A 21560-nucleotide genomic window follows, 5' to 3' on the forward strand; every position below is an offset into this window, starting at 1 on the left:
CCTTGGAGTTAGGACAGCTGTCAAAAATTTTGTAAAGCAAAAGGGAGAAAAGACCATGCAAAATACTGAATGGTGTCAAGTTAGTCCTGGATTAACCAAATTTGTTCCAGAACAGAGGAAGGATATTTCTGTTTCAAGAAAAAAGCTGGCTGATATCCTCACACATGTTAGCTCACAGCAATAAATAACTAAGTCACTTAGAACACTGTTCTGTACATTTTAGCACTATGTGTAATCTAGTAGTAGTTTTATGCTGGGAGTTTCTCAGTTTTCCCTTCTAACCACCCCCACTCTACAACAAGTGACACTATAAAACAATTTTATTTCCATGCAACTTTTTAGTTCTGGAATTATTGAGGTAGAAAGTGTTACCCTAGTTAATATAAACCATCTATGTAATTTATTTCAGACCCGTATCACTCATTCTCCAGTTTTCCATTTCAGTAAGACACATTTCATCCATCTATTCAACCAACATTTAGAAAGTGCATTGCTGCTGCACGTCTGTATTTCCCTCTCTATGAGCATTCTGGGAATCTGAGGGTCTAGTATCAGAGAGAAAGTAAAATTTGAAGTGCCTCGCAAGTTAAATTGCATTGATAGTAGGTTAAATCACTAGATTCCACCTACTGGACTATGAATTTATTTGCTTACCTTCTGTTGCCAGTACTTGACTGGAAAGTTCAGGTTATTTTAATTAGTTCTTTTATCATCCTGAAGTATAGTCCTATGCCAAACTGCTGTCTTTTAAAGAAGAGATGGACACATTTCATAGTCTGAGGTTAGGCCATAATTGATTATGCTGGGATGATTATGCTGCTGAGTGTTAAAAAAAGACAGCAATATTCCTCTCTTTCCAACCACACCCATTCCTTTGTTAGCATCAAGATTTCTGTGAAATAAAAATAGAAGGGAAACTTCCTACCTGAATAGTAGCAACTAGTTCTGCCAAGTTTTTCAAGGACAGGAAACTAAAAGACATTTCTAAGAGAAAATAGTTTAAAACCACATTCAGTTATAAAAGTGTGTATTTTTTTGCACAATATATAGTTTAACAATCAAAAGCAGAAACTGTAAACCTTCATTCTTAATAGCATTCAGAGATACAAAGATGTACAAGTACTGATTCCATCCCATAGATATGGAAATTACAGACAAGAGTAAGACAATCCAAGAAGCAGACTGTGTTGTTCACTAACATAAAGGCATAACATAAAACTCCCTCACAGATTTGGCTCTTGCTGCATCAGAAAATAGTATTGATATTCTGCTAATACTCAAGCTTAGAGTCTCAGAAATTATTCCCTTGTGTAGTAATCATTGCAATGTTATGATTCTGATACACCAATCACAGCATTCTCTCAGCCAATGTGCCAGTTTGTTGTTAGAGCTCATGGAAGTCAAGAATGTCGACTTGTAATGACACGGGAGAAAAACATCCTAGTGTTTGGAATGTCCAGATGTTACAGATCAGGTTTGCACTGTTGTAAGCAGAATAAGGTAACCACTTTAGTCTTCTGTTCCAGGAGACAATCATAATTAAATAACACATGCTTTGCTTTCACAACCAGCAGCAATTATTCCTTCAGCTGACCTGAAGTTTTTAAGAAGGGAAAACAAAAAAAAAAAAAGCATACAAATCCCATGCTTTTCCATACAAGTGGGTGGTTAAAAATTTACCATGCAATGTTCTTAAAGCACGTAATCTTCATTACTAGTGGTATAAATAATGAGCTAATAAAAATTCAATGCCTTTCGAATGATTACTGGAAGCCAGACAGAAGCCACCACACACTACTGAAGCATCCAGTCCCCTAAAAATGACTAACTTATTCACACAAGGCAGTCTACCACTGGCCTATTCATCACATTCAGCAGGCTCCATACTTTGATCAGTTTTGTTTGTTTGCTTTTCTCTTCTCCTTTTTCTTTCTTTAAATATCAAGTTGTCCTGGGAGTGAACTCAGAATGTACCAGTAATGCTGACCGTATTTCTACTAAAAAGAAAGCAGAACACTGAACACCGTTTGTCTTACATTTCAGCAGATTAGTGTCATCTTTCTAGCCCTGGGATTCACTATTAATGGCTGGCTACAGGATACTTGTGGACTGTCCTTCCAAAAAAACCACCCCATAATGCTATTAGGTTTAATTAATCAATAATTATTTAATTATTAGATATTTGATTGATTTTAATATTTGTGTAATCCAACATTGTGTATCACAGGTTAGTCCAAAACATCCTTTCCACCTTTAAAATAGGCATAATATATTGCTGGGTAGTAAAATTACACAGGTCACGCACAATTTACTTGCCAGAAAAGAGAGATTCAAGAAAATCCTGGGAATAAATCTGATTATGTTTACAGTAAAACCAAAACAGTTTTCTTCATAGGAAGAGAGCTCTACCTCATCTGGTCTGAAACTCCTATATTCTGCAACAGAACAGGAACATTTTAGTTGCAAGCAACTTGAATGTGTAATATTTCCAATTGCCAGTCCCAAAATCTGCAATAAACCAGTCAGGAATCTATTTAGAACTAGCATACAGTCATAGGTACTGCTTCCTACAGACTCGTGACAAAGAAGTTTCATAATAAGCTTCTCTGCTTCAGTAGGTTTAAGAAGCTCCTACAAAGTCACTGCTGAGAACAAACTGCACCAGATCTCAGTCATTACTAGAAAAAGAAAGAAACTGAACTTCAGTGAAAACCAGCCAAAATAGCCTCTGATGTGAGAAAGCTGCATGCTTTTCTACTTACTTTCTTCCAGTTAAGATGTATCAAATGCTTAAAAGCTCACTTTTAGATGAGGGGCATAAAATTTTCCATCAAATAAATACTTTAGGGAGATTTTATTTTCTTCTCACATGCATGGGGTTTAGGTCAGGTATATATACACACAAGAAATAGTATCAGAACAATGCAGCATGATTGCCTAGTCATGGCCTCCCAACCGATGCCAACTGACAGTAAATAAATGGAAACCTGTATAACCCCTCCAGTTACCTTTACATTAAAGTTCAGGAAGTGTTCTAAAGCCCTCAACCCACAAGTAGTGAGCCTCTTCAATTCAGTAATCCACAAACAACCCCAAACCAATCATGTGCTTTGGATTGCAAAGCTATGGTTAACCTGCTAGAGACACAAGTCAGACAATATTCACCAAGTCCCTATTTTAGTGAAGACACTCAATTTATGAGGTATTTCAAACAGTGCAAAGTGCCCTCTCCAACTTTCCACAACTGTTAATTCAGGTTACCCTGCTTGTTCAACTTCAATTAAGGACTGTATTTTGGGTGCAGGAAAAAAAAAAAGGGATTGGGAAGGGGAATAAAACATGCCAGAAGATTCTCAAAGCCATAAATAACACTTTTAGCCCTGAGCAAAGGAAAGAAAGTGAAGGCAGATGAGTAGGAAGAAGTTACATTGGCTGCTTTCTTGGAGTCAAGGCCACATTTACATGAAGCAATTAAAAACAAACAAACAAAAAAATCCCTACAGAAAGGGTACTGCTTCATTTTTCCCGGCCTCTCTTATTTCAGAATAGAAAAAGTTTCACAGATCCATGAATATGTTGGCTTGCAGCTGGAGAAACAGTGTCATTGAACAATGACAGCAGGCTTTAATTGTCAATTAGTTTCTTGGCTCTGATGTTGGCTTGCTCAATGCGTTCCCTGTTTGTATCGGCCTGAAAGAGAGAGATTTGTAGGTCATTTGCAGGCTTCATGCAAAACAATTTAAACATTCAAACTGACACTACTTCTGACTCGCAGGGTGTTATCATTGAGAACAACTTTTATAAGATGGAAGTAATATAACCCCCTCAGCCAGCATATGCTGTCAATTTTGGCAGAATCAGGAGTGTGTTTGTCTTCGCTTGACCCTCAAAACACCCAGCTACTTGCTTCAGCATGTCAGGAAGAATATTAACAGAACAAGGGGATAAAAATTCCCTCTCCTCAAGCATTTAGACATGTTAAGCACCTCTACTGAGCAGCTTTGTTGCTATGGACTAGAAGTAATACTCAAAACTGAAAGTGACCTATATGGGCATAAAATCAGAATTATTTTCCTTAGTGCAAATAGCTGGCTTTCACCCACAATCCTCCAGTATCCTAGTGTCAAAATTTCTAAAATACTAATAACTTCCTAATAAGGTGCCCTAAGAAACCCCCCCCGAACATATTTATATACGATTAAGCTGTTTTGAATAATTAATCTTTAAAGCAATAAAATATTTTTTCAAAAAGTTACTGGCTATGACTGATTTCACGTGCAGATGAGGGCAGACCCATGCCTCTGTGCAACTACAAAATCTATTATTCCATAGTCTCCCCAGCCCCAATGTTAACTTGTCTGCAAGAAGCAGGATAATGAATTACTTGCGTTTTATTTTACATTCAATGATTACAGTGGCTTTTTAGGAACTCTAGCAGAATCTTGCTATTGTTAAAAATACCTGTTCCCTACCACATACAAGATTCCCTGTGAGCAACAATCCCCCATTTACACCTCCAGTAAAAGTTTGCCCTCCCGATCCAATCAAGTTTAGCTGTTTTCAGAGTAAGCAGTGACCTGCCCTGTATTTTTAGGTTTCCTGATACTCTGAAGCACTTGAATTTTCAGCTACATCCCCAAACACCAAGATATAACCCTTGTTCAAATCACTGCAACCCAGAAGACAGTATCATCTTAATGCATATTTACTGTAAATACAGGTAGACATGACAGTGAGCCCACTCCTTGTATCTCCTCAGTAACAGCCTCTAAGCTGAAGGCAGAGAACACCTTTGACACTTACCTTTACATTTATCCGGTCTATTTGTTTATTCTGGGCATCAATCTCATTGCCCATGTCCAAAGCCATGTTCTTCAAGTTTCCAAGAATGTTTCCCACTTGAGCAAGATTTTCATCCATTTCATCTTCCCTGGCATCGTTTGTTATCCTGTTCAAATAATTAAGACAATGGTTCCAAGCACCAAGAACTTGCTTTTTGCTACCCTAAATTTACTTTAATAGAAATTGTTTGTTGCACAGTCATCTGACAGGCAACGTATTCAAGTCAAGTTTTTTCCCCTTTTAAAATCTCATGTATTTCAAGCAGACAGCCCACAAAAAAGGGTGCTAAGCTAGCTGCTATTACAAAAGTAGCCTTAGGCTTTAAAATAACAGCTAACATAGGAAGTTTGAGACCTGTTTGTCGCAAATCTACACTTTCTGACAATAAAAGTCATTGATATTTTTAACAGTCCCCTCAATAACTAAGCACTAAACACTATACTCCCCACATCCAGAAACAGACAAATAATACCACTGCTATGAAAAGAATGATAGTATAAGATGAACACTACAATACTGAGAGCATAGGTGTCTGCCATTTCCTCTCCAAACAGTAGTAAAACACTATTTAGCAACTTCATCTAAAATGACCTGAAGGAAGCCGAAAACTGGTAAATTAGGATTTCTGCATTTGAGATTGATAAACAGGAAGCAGCAAACCTAGTAATATATCCACCACTTGGTCCTCCAGAAGTCTGAGGCTGCTGATGATTTATACTTCTTGGTTGCATGGATATCACATGATCCGCTGAGTTCTCTGTTCCATCTCCCCAAGTGGCTCTGTACGCCTTGCTAGCCTCAAAATTCTTTGTCCTGCTCCATAAAAATAAGGAATTTGAACTGCTACATCAGAAATATGGCTTACTGACTGAAGTTCTGTATTAATCTAGGGTTTTCAGAAACATTTGTCTTGTGCCTGAAAGAGATCAGATTTTTTATAGACAAAGTCTTGTTTACACAATATAATTTCTTATATTGGGATAGTATAAACATAACTGAATTACTCTAGGGACAGTTGATTAATTTGGTCTTAAGTTTTCATACAAGCACAGTAGTTTCCTTAGAGTAATATACTTTACCAGAACAGGGGAAGCATATGACAGTAACAGAAAAGCTTACCCTGTCATAAGATAAAGCTGCATAGGAGTTGGCCTAGTCAGGTTTAGTTACATTTCAGAGAAGAAAGGAGGATGAGGTAAAAAAAACTCCATTACATACAAGTAGCTACACTATGCAAGAAAACCATTAATATCTTTTTTTGTCAAAAATTTTCTGTTGCCAAGTCTTTATTTTTAAAGCTAATATTTCTCAGTTTGATTTTGATTATGAAATAACAGTAATCACATTCAAATAGCTCCTTCATTCTGCAATTTAACTGTATTAACTCCATTAGAGCAAGAAAACAGCTTACCATTACACTTTTAGCACAAAATTCAGGAGAGAAAAAAATAAAGCACAGTGACATGAAGCAATCTCAAGAATCACAGTATCACAGTATGTTTGGGATTGGAAGGGACCTCAAAAGACCATCTAGTCCAATCCCCCTGCTGGAGCAGGAACGCCTAGGTGAGGTCGCACAGGAACATGTCCAGGCGGGTTTTGAATGTCTCCAGAGAAGGAGACTCCACAACCTCCCTGGGCAGCCTGTTCCAGTGTTCTGTCACCCTCACTGAGAAGAAGTTTTTTCTCAAATTTAAGCGGAACCTCTTGTGTTCCAGCTTGATCCCATTACCCCTTGTCCTATCATTGTTTGCCACCGAGAAGAGCCTGGCTCCATCCTCATGGCACTCACCCTTTATATATTTATAAACATTAATGAGGTCCCCCCTTAGTCTCCTCTTCTCCAAACTAAAGAGCCCCAGCTCCCTCAGCCTTTCTTCATAAGGGAGGTGCTCCACTCCCTTAATCATCTTGGTTGCCCTATGCTGGACCCTCTCCAGCAGTTCCCTGTCCTTCTTGAACTGAGGGGCCCAGAACCGGACACAATATTCCAGATGTGGTCTCACCAGGGCAGAGTAGAGGGGAAGGAGGACCTCTCTCGATCTACTAGCCACTCCCCTTCTAATACACCCCAGGATGCCATTGGCCTTCCTGGCCACAAGGGCACAGTGCTGGCTCATGGTCATCCTGTTGTCCACCAGGACCCCCAGGTCCCTTTCCCCTACACTGCTCTCTAATATGTAATTTCCCAACCTATACTGGAACCTGGGGTTGTTCCTGCCCGGATGCAGGACTCTACACTTTCCCTTGTTAAATTTCATCAGGTTATTCCCCGCCCAACTCTCCAGCCTGTCCAGGTCCCGCTACCTACATACCTACATACCTACCCACATACCTACAAAAGCAGGAGCACGAAAATATAACAGAAAAATAACTGGTCTAAATTGGAGTCAGTTCTCATGAACCTTAAAGAACACTTTGAGAAGAATATTCTCATGTTCATCTTGTATTCTGGCATTTTAAAATTGAAACTAGATAATCCAGACTCCACGGCCACTTTTTTGCTTCCTTAAACGTCTCTGAAAGGAAGCCTGTAGTGTCTTTCAGTACATTTAACTTTACAATTACAGATAACCAATTCTTTTATCTATAGTGCCTTTCAGCAGCCCAGAAGAGGTGTGAAATTAGCTGTAATGAAGAAATATTCCCCTCATTCTTCTGGCACTTATGTAATCAAAATGGGAAATTCTATTTTCTAGGTCAGATCCTATGAAAAGTAACCCAGTATGAATGCATCAAGAAAAGGAATAATTTTTCATTCATAATGGCACTATTTAACCCAGCAGAACTCTAAAGAAACCTGAACTAGTCAATTCCAGCTCCTTGTGCATACACAGGCTTAAAGATGTCTTTAGGTTTCCTGCAACTAGATTGAGCATTATATTTAATCTCATTCATACTAAAGCTGCAACAGCAGGAGAGCTTCACATGCTTGGCTTCTGGATTGGCAAAGTCTTAAGTGTCAAAGGTAACTGTGAAGGATTGATTGAAAGAAAAGCAAAACAACCAAGTGGCCTGAAAACTACTTGCACATCTGAAATAGTCAACTAGAAACAGAACTGTTGCTCAAACTAAGCACAGTTAAGAATGAAGCTTTTACCACCTGATCTTTTTTAAGAGCTGTTTTTCAAATTGCTATATATTCACTTTTCTCATGTGTCATTTCTGTAAGGGTAAGTCAACTTATACAACCTGTCAAACCAGCAAGGGCTCAGTAGTTGTTCAACATTTCCACAGTTAATACACTCTGTAGTAATTGACATTTTCTATTTACACCAGTATCACAACACACCACAGTCACAAGGAGACCTGCATGCAGACATCATGCACGTGCAAGCACGAATCCAACAGAAGCATCACTTCAGACAGCTGGTTAAATGCACATCTGCACTAAGAAGACTGACCTTGTCCTAAAATCCGCTTTCACCAGTTAAGTGAACACAGCTTCTTATCCTAGTCTTCATTTTTAGAAAGCAAGCATCAGTGTTAGGAGAGAATGGAAAAGAAAGAACAGTAAAGACCAGCAAACAGGTAAATTGTTATTAGTACATAGATTATTTTAGAGTACTGCCAGTGTTTGGTGTTTTCACAAAGCTTTTATAAATCATCTAAGCCTAGGAGCAGAAAGTTAATATTTATTTCAGCAAGTGTTCTGATTCAGCTTTATGAAAAAAAATTGAAAGCCTTGGAGATAACTGGTTGACAAATTACTGACAAAAAAAATATATACCAGTAGATATATGAAAGACATTCACAGTTTCTTCTTCATTGCCCTCTACTTATCTAGTAGATTTTTCCACACATTAATGCCCATTTTCATACAGAGCTCATTATTTCTTTTATTGTTATCTGTGTATTAGAAACGCTACAATAGTTCACAAATTCTGAGCTTGGTTAGTGTCAAGCTACTTAGCTTGGTGAAATAAGACTGTCAACTACAGAAAACAAAGACCGACTGTGTTAAAATCCTCAAAGCCCATCAGTTTGGTAAAACCAATATAAACCAGTAAGCACACCTACCCTATGTCAGGACAGAACTATCTGCCTTTTCAAGACAGTAAAGCTCTAAGACTTTCAGCCTTGGAAGCTACACTTGTATCTATCCTAAATGATTCTGAAAGTTGGAAAAGTGGACTCAGCAACTCCAAGGAATTTTTACCTAAATTTCTGCTAGCTCTCAGTTGAATAAGGCATTTTTACTCATGATTAAGAGCTAAAAATTAACAAACACACACGCTATTCACTTCAGTGGTCAAACTCTTGAAATAACTTATTTCTCCTTCAGTTGGAAAAACAACGATCACACCCAGTTAACAGAAATCAGTTTTATATTTTGCTGCTTAAAGATTAAGCTAGCATACCTTCAATAAATAAATATTGTTTTCCTTATAATACTGATTTCTGATCATTGTTTAGTCTGTTTAAGTGTTTGGAAGTACAAATCAAGTGCCATACAAAAGATTAGATTACTCTTAACAGACTTGGATATGGTAGCCATAACACTGATGTTATAAAGGTACCATGAAGCAGGTCTGCAAGAATTTATGTAGTCACTGGCGAAAGATTAAAGCTTTAATATCAATGTCTGTTTTCCTACTCTATTCCTCCCTAAAGCATGAACATTTTTAAATGCCTGGAAAGACAATTACTTCCCTTCTCTAAATCAGAAGTTTTCTTAACTTCTGTGGGGAAAAAAAAATAATAATTGAGTCTAATTTCAAACAGACAGGCACTTAGATATTTGGACATTGATAGTATTCTACTAAATAAAGAGATTAGGGCGCAACTGTGCAGGATGTTATACAACAGCTCTATTTACAGTGAAAAGGGCACAATATATGGTTAGATGCAAATAAGCTTTAGCTGTTCTCATACAATTTTAAAAGGGTGCTCCTCTACAAACCAGAACAGTTATCAGCATTTTCTAATTAGCTCTTTTATTACAGACCATTTCCCAATACAGTAGCTGTTGAGAATATTCTAGAACTTCACACCCAAGTACCAATTTAACTGACCTGTTACAAGGACACACACAGAGCCCACAACATTTGTTGAGCTCTGTCAGTGTTTTCTCAGCTTCTCTCATATCCTTATTTATCTGGTCCATCCCTTCTTCTATACGATTTAGTTGTTCTAGAAGAAAAACAAGGAAGTTGAATAAACACAGACTGAGGAAAGGTGAGTGGGATACTAACATTTCTTTCAAGCAGGAACTTACAAGTTTTAGTTCTATCTTTATACCAAGACTGATGCTTTTCTTCTTTCCTGCTTTCTCAGTTTTTTAAAATTTTTAAGAAAGGTATTAAGTGATAAGTTTACTATAGTAAAATATGTTTCCTATATTTAGAGACGCACTTCTGTTGCCACTTTTAGAATAAATGCAGTTGCATTCATGCTATGGTGGAAAGGAACAGCTTCTGTAGCAGAGCCTGTATTACATTACAACTAACATAGTCTTTTAACTTTAAAACCTCTTTTAAATAATACAAACACACGGGAATAGCCAAGTAGCTATTTTCTCATTTTCATATAAACAGTCCTCAATAAATCTTTAGTTCCAGCAACATCATCTGAATGATAATCCTTTTTCTTACAGCCATAAAATTGATTTTTAGTGTTAGAGAGGAAGACAGAAGAACTCACCTCCCTGTTCATCCAGCATGGTGATAGTTTTGATGCCGACATCCTGGGACTGCAGAAAGAAATTTATTTACAGATATAAAACCAGATTTCAATACAGCAGTGCAAAATTAGAAAGTCTCCATAGTAAATTTGATAAGTAACCAAGTGGATAATAAACCGGTATGCTAGGATTATCTTCCTTAGTAAAGCCATGTTAAATTTCTAAATAGGCTGATAATAATCTCACTTGTTACAGTATCTCAACTAGAGGGGTTTTTTGGTGAGCTTTCTTTTTACATTACAAGATCATAAAATTGATTGTAATACTCGGATTGAACTACGGCAATATCAAGCTAAAAAAGTAAACCTAGCTGTGCCTTGTTTTGGAAAGTAGCATTTAGTTCCTTCTTTATCCCTACACCCTTTGATATGGCTGAAAAGGCCCCAAAAAAAGAAAACAAAGCCTGCAAAACCAATCTTGAGAGGTCAGCAGAAGTGATCAGGAAGGGAATAGCCTATTGCTAGATTCAGAACCAAGCAAAAGCCATAACTGACCATCATAGAAGACTTTCTATAACTCATCTGTAGCATTTAGAGTTTAGGACATCTTGCTAAAGATGAAAACAGGTAAAAAGAATATTGATCCTTCTGTGATCTGACTTCACATAATATGAAAAATATTACGTTTAAGTCATTGTAATGCTACTACTGAATTAAAGCAGCAACCTCTAATAATGAAGTGTCTCTCTCAAAAAAGTATGAGACAAAAAGTGACTAAGATCACTTTGTGATAGTTAACATGCTGCTTCTTATACTTAAAAGAATAAAAGCCCAGGGAATTCAAAATATTTTCCTTACCTCAATGGCCAAGCCAAGAATCCTCCTTGTGCTTTCCAAAGACTAGAAAGAGAATTTTGAAACAAAGAGGGTGTTAACAATATATATCAGTGTCTACAAGTGTTCTTTACCAGTTCATTGCAGTAAAGCAACTAGTACACAAAGGTTCATCAGACTGTCTACAAGTAATATATGCTACAACACAGTCATGGTGGCAGCATACTAGACCTTATTCAGTTGCTAGTAAACCTTTGGTTTTTAGTACTTTCTAGTACTTTGCTTACCCTATTGGAAAGTCATTATAAAATATATTTAAATTAATTTTAGTTAAATGAAAAAAAGAGTCACAAAATATCAACATGACTAAGAATAGCTAAGTTGCCCAGCCTGCACTCTCTCAGTAATCAGGACTGGGTGGTCAGCACTCAGTCAAGTAGATGGCTTTACAGTTCAGAAGTTGAAATTCATCCTTACTTTTAGGAGTAGTCTTTGCTCTAGTATTTACCAAGTAAAGTGAGATTTTGAAACATTCAGCTATAACCTTGCAGAATCAGCACCCTAGATTGCCTTTATTTTAAAAGATAATGTAATCTGGGCAGATAAATACAGTAATCCCAGATGGCTCCCTATAATACTTACCTCATCAGTGACCTGGTTGGCCCTCAGCTGAATTTCTTCAGGTGATAGTTCAGCCATTATGAAGAACTATTACTTGTAAGTAACCACGTTAAAGAGAATCTTCTCCCTGTAATAAGAGATACCAGTTAAGTGTCAGAATTATACTTTCATCAGCATTTTGAGCTGAAACTAGAAAACAGTTCAAAGACTGAAAGCTTACATACTTAATTCTGCACAGTACAACACCTGGTTAGGTCTAGAATGCACTAAAAGAATTATTCAGCTGATACCACCCAACTGAGTAGCTAAGAGAAATGCAGGAACAATCAGTATGGGAAATAGTTTCCTTTCCAAGACTTCGCTTCCTAAACATTTTTGGGAAATTTTATCTATTGTTAGTTTAAGGTAAAAATCAGGAAATGTCTTAAAATAAAAAGCTTCTCCATGTTGGAAAAGCACGTTTGTTTACCCAGTAATCCAGAAATAAATTCATTAAGGCATTTAAGTTACTAGCATAAATTTTAAGTGTTCTTCCCCTTCCCTTTGAGGTATTTCAGGCAGACAAAAGAAGGGGAAACACTTTCACAGGCCAAGCACCACCTAAAATGATTCCAGTAACATTCTAGAAAAAGTTGTTCTGATGGCATGGTGAATCCCCCAAACACAAGAGGATCTGGAAGTGTTAAACTGTATGTCTGCAACTCTATCGAAGGTTTTCAAATCCACCATTCCCATAATACAGATAGGATCAAGATTTTCATAGCCGAACTCCCAACACACCATGTTTTAAATTTTGCTATAAGCAGGAGATATATTTTTGCCTGAAGAGACAAGAGGGAAAAGTAAACTCATCAATAATTGTATTCTTATCAGAGCCAGGTTTTTCAGAGCCAAGAATCTGCATTTTTGTCAGAAGAAAGCTAATAAAGCCAGCACTCCTAACAATAGGAAAACAGAGCTCCCAGGCTATACAGGAATTTAGTGAGATAGCACTAGTGAGATAGCTGTGTAACAAGAAGATTTTAAAAATGAATTTTTCCCTTAGAGTATTAATACTTGCTCTTTCATATAAGTAGCTTCCAATTAAGTTCATGTTATCTCTTGAGATCACTCCAAACATCTTGCTCAACTAACACAACTACATTCCACTTTTCCCCTACAAATCACTATTTTTAGAAGACACAGCATTATTAACTGCTCCTAGAAGGGCAAATTCCCACAGATTCACCCAGATGCCTGCAGGAGAATGGATGCTGTTCACAGCTCTTTGCAGGAAGCATGCATACCTCAGAATTAATTGAAATCAGAACACCTTATCCCTTACAGCTGAAGTACTTCAGGATTCAGAGAATACCTTAGTAGGTCTGGCCTTTAGCACGTAACATACCTCTTCAGCCTAAGACTGGCTCTAGGAGGTTTATCTAAGCAGCTGTCAACACAAGTTAGTTTTTGCTATCTTTTTAAAAATGAGACTTCTCACACAAGGCCTCTAATAGCTGTGTTTGGAGTAGTCCAATTTGAGTATATAATCAGTGACTTATGTTTTAATTCACAGGCTTAAGCTCATTTCATGAGGTTTATTTAGGGCAGCTCAGTCCCAAATTCGAATTTGGAAATGCCCTTCAAGCTGGTTTGTGCAGCTAAGGACCAGTAAAGCAGGGACATGGAAGAAATTACTTATTTCCACTGATTTAGATTAGGCACAGGAAATTACATTAAGCTGGTTCTTTGGGTGAAGACCTCACATGTATTTAAAATTCAGAAACGATGCCATTTCAATTACATAGTTGCACTAAACAAGCAATATCTGGGCTATTGTAATTGTTGCAGGCTTGGCCAGCCTTTCACTAGTTTGGGTACAATATAGTCAGGTACTTCTGGAGCCATAAAATACATGCCTATCTTGGATAGCAAAAGGGATATCATATCCCCACCCTGTGAATGTAGCAGATATCCAAGAATCCCATTATAATTGCAGAACAGGGCCAGAAATGCAGCTGTATTCCCAGAGCAATCTGGAGATTTCTTTTTCAGCAGCCCCCGGGGTCCTGCTTCCCTCTGCAGCTGTGGGTTCAGGCTGCCCAGGAATTCGCATACCAGCAAAAACACAACTGCTGTCCAGATGCTCGAACCCAAGCTCAGAAGCTGGATTTGAGTTATCCAAGAGCCATATTGCAGCCAACAATACAATAATAGTTTCTTTGCTTTTGAGGCAAGGGCATGACAATAATATTCTCAAACATGCATAAGAAGAATGTTTATAAAATAAGACTTTAATGAGTAATAAGACTCTTATCTTTGATAAATACTTTATACTACTACTGCCTTCATGTCAAGAAAGCACCCAAAATCTGAAGACAGACTGTATATTTTATCAGGCCAAATACCAAGTTTTGTGTTTTATCCAATACTGCCAGAAGGATAAGTGATTGAAAAACAAACCAGCAATGAGACTGAAAAAAGACAAGAAGGAGACAACAGACAGCACTTTCAACTCCCCAGCTAGTAATTTTTGGTGGTACAGTTCAGAATGTAACATATTACTGGAAGTTAACAGTCATGAATTAACTTCAGGACTGAAGTTCATGTAGATTACACTAAAGTCACAACCACAATATTAATAGAGTTGTATGAAAGCTAATGCCATGTTGAAATTTGATAGTAATTACATGAAGAGACATAGCAATTACATGGAGGGCTACTTCACGTACTATTAGCTACCAAATTATTCCCCCTCAACTTTCTTCTATTTATGCTAGCCCACTAAGGAACTAGCAATCTATTATTTGACACAAATAAGTTATAGTAACACATTAAACCCGAAAGTGTCTGAAGCTGCATCTAACACCAGACAATGGCTTGAAAACAGAAGCCCTTGCCCCTGAATCTACCAGTTCTATCAGCTGACAGACAAGATTCACACTCCCCTCACTTGCTCCCAGCTTCCAAAACAACTCCACTGCCAGGCTGGAGGAAACCCACAACACCCTTCCCACTTCCCCCTAAACTGATGGTATTGGGTCTTGAAGCTGTTTGTGACTTAACATAACAATGAAGAAATTCAGCTGTAAGTCATGAAGGAAAAAACCCTTCTGCACAGCTGACGCCCATTATACAGAGCAAAATAGTTACTTCTGGGATTCCCGAAAGCTGAGATATGTACATGCTTATCTTCTGATGCTCATATTTGGACACCTGCCTCTTTTGAGATGAAAACATAACAAAGTTCATAGGCTTAATTTACAATGGCTAGGCTACTGACCCATGTGAGAGGAAGCTAGATAAAACCACTCAGAACACTTTGTTAAGAGACAAATGTTCTGACAATCTTTTATCACAGATAATAGGGTACAGCTACTTGCTGATCTTTTCTGATCATTTCTTGATGTCTCATGTCTCTGAAAACAGTGACAGAACCTTTATTTTGCTAGACTTCCCAGCAAGCTTACCTACCTTCACTTTTCAGCCATTGCAATTAGAGCCATGTAAAACAAGACAGCATTCCCTCCTTAAGACAGGCTTGAGAAGGTTTGTTTATAATGTCTATTTAAAGCTAAATATCCAAATCTGATGCATGAGACTCCAAAAAGCCATAGTTTTATTTCTGTCAGTTTGTTCAACTGAGTGGGCCAGCATTGCTTTTAGAAACAAACACAACCTGCACAGTAGCTCTGCAGAGAAAGCCAATACTCATCAGACAGAATAGAGACATTCCCTGGGCAGTAACAAAAAGACCTCTCTCCACACTGCAGTTTATAACATCCAGGAAAAGCACACAGGAGTAACTAAGAAATCAAACATTTCTAAAAAAAAAACTTTTTCCAAAGATGGAGATACACACTTGATAGTTGCATGTCTAATTGGAATAACTGGAACACAGCTGGTGCTTTATTACAAGATATCTCTAAAGAAGAAATTAGAACACCCAAGATGAGGCCATTTGTATTGAAATAATAGCTCATCTATTCCAACAGAACACAGTATACATATATAAAGGATATTCATTCCCCCATCTTTCCACCTAGGAATCATAAAGCACCCATTAAGGTATCCAGCTCTTAAATTAATGGTAAACAACAAAATTATTTTCTATTCAAGACATCAATATTTCTCAAAAAAGACAAAATATTAAGGGAGAAAATACTTGGTACAGATAAAGTTTTCCTGGCATGCATTTTTATTATAATGTAATATTTGATATTAAAATAAATGCTTGCCTTAGCAATGCTCAATGCCTATTTGCTTTGCTTTCCCTCTCTTACCACTTTAAAAACACAAGCCACAAAGCAACCAAAGAAAAAAAGAAGACAGCTTACAAAGAGACTTCATAGTTATATTACATCATTCTGCTATTTTAGTTTATTTTTTTGCTAGAATAGTAGGTTTAAAACAAGAAACTAATGTGACTAAATACAAAGTAGAACTCCTTTAAAAAAGGATGTAACTTCAGCTGTATTTACTTTTTGTTATCAAAAAGTACTCCGCAGTATTTATTCAGTTACCAGACTAGAAAGATTAAACACATTTCAGTGCAACTCCCCCTCTACCCTTCACATAGGAAAACCTGGCACCTACAGACTACACAAAACTAAGCTTGCTACAAAAACATATTTTCTTGAAGTAATGGGCCTCACAAAAGTATTCTACCAGGAAGCTTAGAAGACAACGCATTCATCATGTTAACTATCACTGTCTTACACAAAGGAAGATTCATTGAGAAACAAGAGCAGTACAGAAATAAGCGCAGGGCCTGTCATTCATAAGAATCTGTCTTTTCTGCCATGTTTTATTTTTGAGATTGTGGGGGCAGAAAAAGTTCTTTGAAATGTCAATTCTGACTACAAAATTTAGATAAGTGTTCTCTTCACAAAACTACTCATATTGCGCTACGCAAACCTATAAGCTCGCTATTAGAATACATATTAAAATTAGGATATTATGGTCCAAGCCACTTTGGGGTGGATTACACTTAAGTTACTTTTATCCCTTGGACAAGAGGAACAATGAGGTAAGGGAAATAAATCTATGTCTGCACAGATTTCCTCCCCCCCCCCCCCCCCCCCCCCCTTACTATGCATTTAGTCATGGCTCCAAAAACCCTGGAAAAGCTGTTAATTCACTCTCCTATGTGAAGTTGTCAGGTTTGAGAAGGCTCAGAAAAAGACACTGCAAAGGTGACTTCTCAGAACTGTTTAAAACCCCAAGGTACTTCCCGCAAAAGAATGAGGGACAACAGGCACTTTGGGCTGATTTTAGCATGGTGCCAGACCCATTCAAAGCATCATTGGCTTAGAGATCTTAATTTAGTTAATTAACTAAATTAATTAACTCCACATAGCAGCTGAAGCATTTTAGTAGCTTCTTTGTCTAACTTGGAAAACTGGAAGGTGACACAGACTGATGCGAGCTATGGTTGTCCCAATATTAGCAGTAGGGCGATCCTGTGAGAGTGCTGTGCAAGTTTTCATTTGGGGAAAGTGCTGCTCACATCACCACATTCCAGGTGGATCAGTCACAAGTATTTAATCTGAGTTCTGCCCCAGCTACTGAATTGAGAGATAACACCTGCCAAGCCATAACTTCCATAAAACTGAGTGCAATAGAAGTAAATTCAGTTAGTAACACCCACAGTGACTTGCTGTCTGCATGTATAAATCTCCAAGTTTAAATTATCTGCTTGTGATCAGAAAGATAAGACAACATAATTTTGTCCAACAGTAGCTTTCTGGTGGGGATTCCCTGACAATAGGCACATTAAAAATTTCAGGGAAAAAAATAAAGCATTTGAATTGACAGAGCCTCAAGATCAAACTACTGGTTTATGCAGCCAGCAACAAGTCATCTTTGCATGCTATCTTCCCAGATCACACAGCAAAAAATTAATGAGAAGTCTTTCTTCGGCATCTCTATTATTGGTCTCAGAAAAACCAAAGGGTTTTTCTTACAAGTCTTATTTTTCATTCAGAATTACTTGTAAACTGGATGCCAGCTATTTATGCCAACACTGAGTTTCCAAAGTAAACAGATTTCAAAAGCCACTACAACAGTGAGGTTACAGAGTCTTTTCAAGAGTTTTTCAATCCCAATAATCTTCTGAAGTTTATAAAACACTTCCCAGGTAATGGAAGCTATAGCAGACAATTTACATGCTGTTCAATGTTTTTCTTCAGTACTAGCTGAGAAGCAGTTCTAAGGCTTATAAGCTCTAGAGGAAAAAAAAAAAAAAAAAAAGAGAATTTACTTCCTTGTTTTATGAGTCATAGCATATTCAGGCTGTGCTATCCAAACTACTCAAAACCCACAAGAATTTTTTGTCTTACTGATCTTTGCAAATTTAAACCAACTGCAGGGCACCAAAAGGCCTAATAAAGTGCTTGCTCAACTGCAACTACACAGTTGACATCTGGAAAGGACTCTAGGCAGGTAGAGGCTGTCAAAAGTGACAAGTTTTCTTAAACCAGACAGGTCTACTTGCACCAGACCAATAAACTGTTCTGTTTGCTTGCACTTTCACAAACCCACCTTGAGTGATCATAAGATTTTTGTCCTGCATCTCTGGCTGGCATGCAGCAGGTTTTTTTTCTGACAGACTGAATGCCTCTCAGTAATCCATCACACATCCATCACATTTTCTAAATATCATAAATTAATTCCTTACCATCTGGAGGTTCTCTATTCAAACCCAGCCCCTTCTCTATCAAGTAATGCTTCTAATTAATGCTTCTAATCAATATGACAAACTTTTCTGTCCCCTTCACTGGCAACTCTAAACTAGAAGTTAGGCACAAACTTTTTTTTTTTTCCCCTCTCCTGTTAAACATATTTTGATAACATCAATAACACAAAGCAGGCTGTGCCTTCATGCCTTGTTCCATAAACAGAGAGAATAAGTAAGAGATCCACAATTTTCTTGTGAACATGAAGTGAGAGAAGAAACCAGCGTAACACTTTTGGCCATAGAAGACAATAGCTGTGAGAGCTGAAACTCAGTGTAAGATTATGCCTTTAATGCCAAAACCATAAGATTTATTAAGTTCGCCTTCAAGAATAACTTTTTTCTCTCAAAAGAGCTATTTCCAGGCTATGAATGAAACCCACATAACTCCTACAAAGTGTTTGAGCAAGACTCCATGCTTATGTCCTCAAGCTGTTTTCCTCTTCAAACTCTAGTGAAAGTTTTCGGGAGTCACAAACTAAATGTAGCAAAGTTAAGCTCAAAACTAATACATTTATGTCCGAGTTACTTATTTTTATGAGATCATGATACAAAAGAATCCTACTGGTTTTATTTATAAATAACTATATTTGACTACTTCTTCATTTCAGATAAATCAGAAAGTAATACTTCTACTTATCCTTTTAACACAATCCACTAGTAAGAATACCAAAGCACCAAACCTTAAAATCCTGTAATTCCCAAGCCACTAGTTCTTTCCTTGAATGTTTCATATATACATATATATATATACACACCATTGAAGAAATTTTAAATAATAGCTACCAACCAACACATCTATGATTGAGAAATGCAGTCTATGTGTCCTTTTGGGTAATCTTACCACAAAGGTAGGAACTAGATGACACAACCCTGTTGCAGCAACTTACTAAAAGACAGTATCTCATGAGCTATTTTTCTAGCCATCAGCAAATTGGTACAGCCTCAGGTGATCACAGATGATCTCTCAGTTCCTTTCTCTTGTAAAGTGAGCTGTTGCCTTCCTCAAAAGATGGAAAAATTAAACAGTATTCTTAGAAAAATGTGAACATTAATTATGAAGTTTTGGTGCATTATTGAAAGATTAAAAGATAGTTAAAAATTGGACAGCTTTTTATTAAGGTTCTTTTTTTTTTTCCTTCTTATCACTATTGTGGAAGGATTTTTTGTTTTTTTAAATCCTTCTTTAACACAGTTACCTTACTTGTTAGTCAGCTGAAATTCAGCCCAGCTAATGCAGTGGGGTGCAAGGTATCAGCACCAGAGCGCACTCCTCCATGTGATTATGCCTACAAGGTAAATGAACAAAGCATCTGTGGCCCTGGGGGAAGAGGCCAGGACCCAAGAACAAGACACTACTCTGCGCGCTTCCTGCTTTCTCTTATCAGCTTCCTGACACACACTGTGCAGAGGCGACAGCACAAATAGTAGACACTACTCATGCCACCCACTCTGTTCAGTTCTACACTTGTCTCAACAATCCATTTTTGTCCCTAGAAAAGCCACATGATACCTCCTCTGAACTAGTTACTAGCCAACATAAATTAACAATCAATCCTAGATCCACATACAGACAGCGACAGATTTTATTTCTTCTAATGACACAAACTATGCTACATAATAAGCTACTTCAAAAACTGTAGAGCAGGGGAGATCAGGCATATAGATTGCATACTAGACTGTCAGTAAGCAGTTAATAGCTCAAGTCAATGGATCAAGCAATTGACATTATAGGAAGCTTTTCATTTGTCCCTAAACAGCTTCCTACATAGCTATTCTCTCTGCAGCACAGAATCAAGTTTGTTTATGAAGGATAAGTAAAGCAACAACCACCTGCCTAGTTCTGAACACCAGCCATCCATTGCCCTTTGTAAGAGAGTGAAAAAGAGGAAGGTAAATGGCTAGAAAAGTTGTGTAAAAAAAATTTCCCCAGTTTTTCTAGCTCGTTTCCTTAGATTGTCAAATCATGTGTGATGATTTGATAATCTTCATTGGGCAAAGCAGAAGAAAAGTGAAAAAGGGAACAGAAAAAAAAAAAAAAAGGTCATTAGCTTCATTAGCTTCCCAGAAGAGCCAAGGGCCTCAGATGTACAATTTCATAAAGCACAGGTTACCTTCGATCCTTCGATGTCTGTTGTTTATTACATACCACAACAGCATCTCACCCATTAGTCTAAAGGCAACAAGACACAAGGCAAGTTCAGGAAGGTGTAGCAAGAGGGTTTTCTCCTGTGCACTACTAACGGCGCAGTTCAAGGGCTCTCACCGAGCAAGTAAAAATTCCCTGGAAGCAGCACCGACGCCGCTCCCCGCACACGAGGGGCCGGGCGCGGCCCAGGCGGGGGCTCGGAGGATCCCCCGGACCCGCACCGGGCCGCGTTCCGGCCGCCCCGCTACCCCGCGCTGACTGGCGGGCGGCAGCCGAGAAGGGCGGAACCCGCCAGGCCAGCGCGGCCGGGACCGCCCCGTCCCGCGGAGGCCCCCGCCGCCCCAGCGGAGCGGAGCCGGGACCGCCCCACATAGGGCGCTATGCGGCAGGGAGGCGGCCACGGACCCCACTGTCAGCTGCCCCGCCCCAGGCGAGGAGAGCCGGCAAGCCCGGGCCGCCGTACACTTACCGGTACCACCGCTGCCGCCACTTCCTCACAGCCCGCCGCCCAGCCACGCCAAGCCAAGCCAAGCCACCGCCTCCTCAAGAGCCCATGTCCTGCCGACTGCCGACCCGCGAGCGCGTCACCACCCACCCCCGGAAGCGGGAACCAGCACTGCCGCTCGGAGGCGGTGCCGCGCGCCACACCCGACATGGCGGGAAAAAGCAGACGCCCTCCACACGCCCACCCAAGCCGCGTGCAGCCTGTGTACACCCAACATGGCGCCAGGCGAGAGTTTGTGCGCATGCGCCCGGGGTCAGGCTGCGGTGGCCGTG

At 38.6% G+C, this 21560-nt stretch overlaps 1 protein-coding gene across 2 annotated transcripts; it reads right to left on the bottom strand.

Annotated features, from left to right (window-relative positions):
* Positions 1-1010: 1010 nt before the first annotated feature.
* SNAP23 (synaptosome associated protein 23) lies at positions 1011-21424 on the bottom strand. 2 transcript variants are annotated; one of them, XM_065065915.1, is made up of 8 exons: positions 21253-21424; positions 11941-12046; positions 11323-11364; positions 10486-10534; positions 9858-9975; positions 5503-5655; positions 4804-4948; positions 1011-3690 (listed from the first exon to the last, which is right to left on the bottom strand). In XM_065065915.1, the coding sequence occupies exons 2-8, from the start codon at positions 11995-11997 to the stop codon at positions 3625-3627; spliced, it is 630 nt and encodes a 209-aa protein (XP_064921987.1). In that variant the 5' UTR covers positions 11998-12046; positions 21253-21424; the 3' UTR covers positions 1011-3624. The 2 variants fall into 2 exon arrangements, with proteins under 2 accessions (XP_064921987.1, XP_064921988.1); XM_065065916.1 differs by lacking the exon at positions 21253-21424 and adding an exon at positions 20901-21046.
* Positions 21425-21560: the final 136 nt, after the last annotated feature.

This window comes from Columba livia, chromosome 5 (genome assembly GCF_036013475.1).
Source record: "Columba livia isolate bColLiv1 breed racing homer chromosome 5, bColLiv1.pat.W.v2, whole genome shotgun sequence".
In the NCBI taxonomy this organism is placed as follows: domain Eukaryota; kingdom Metazoa; phylum Chordata; class Aves; order Columbiformes; family Columbidae; genus Columba; species Columba livia.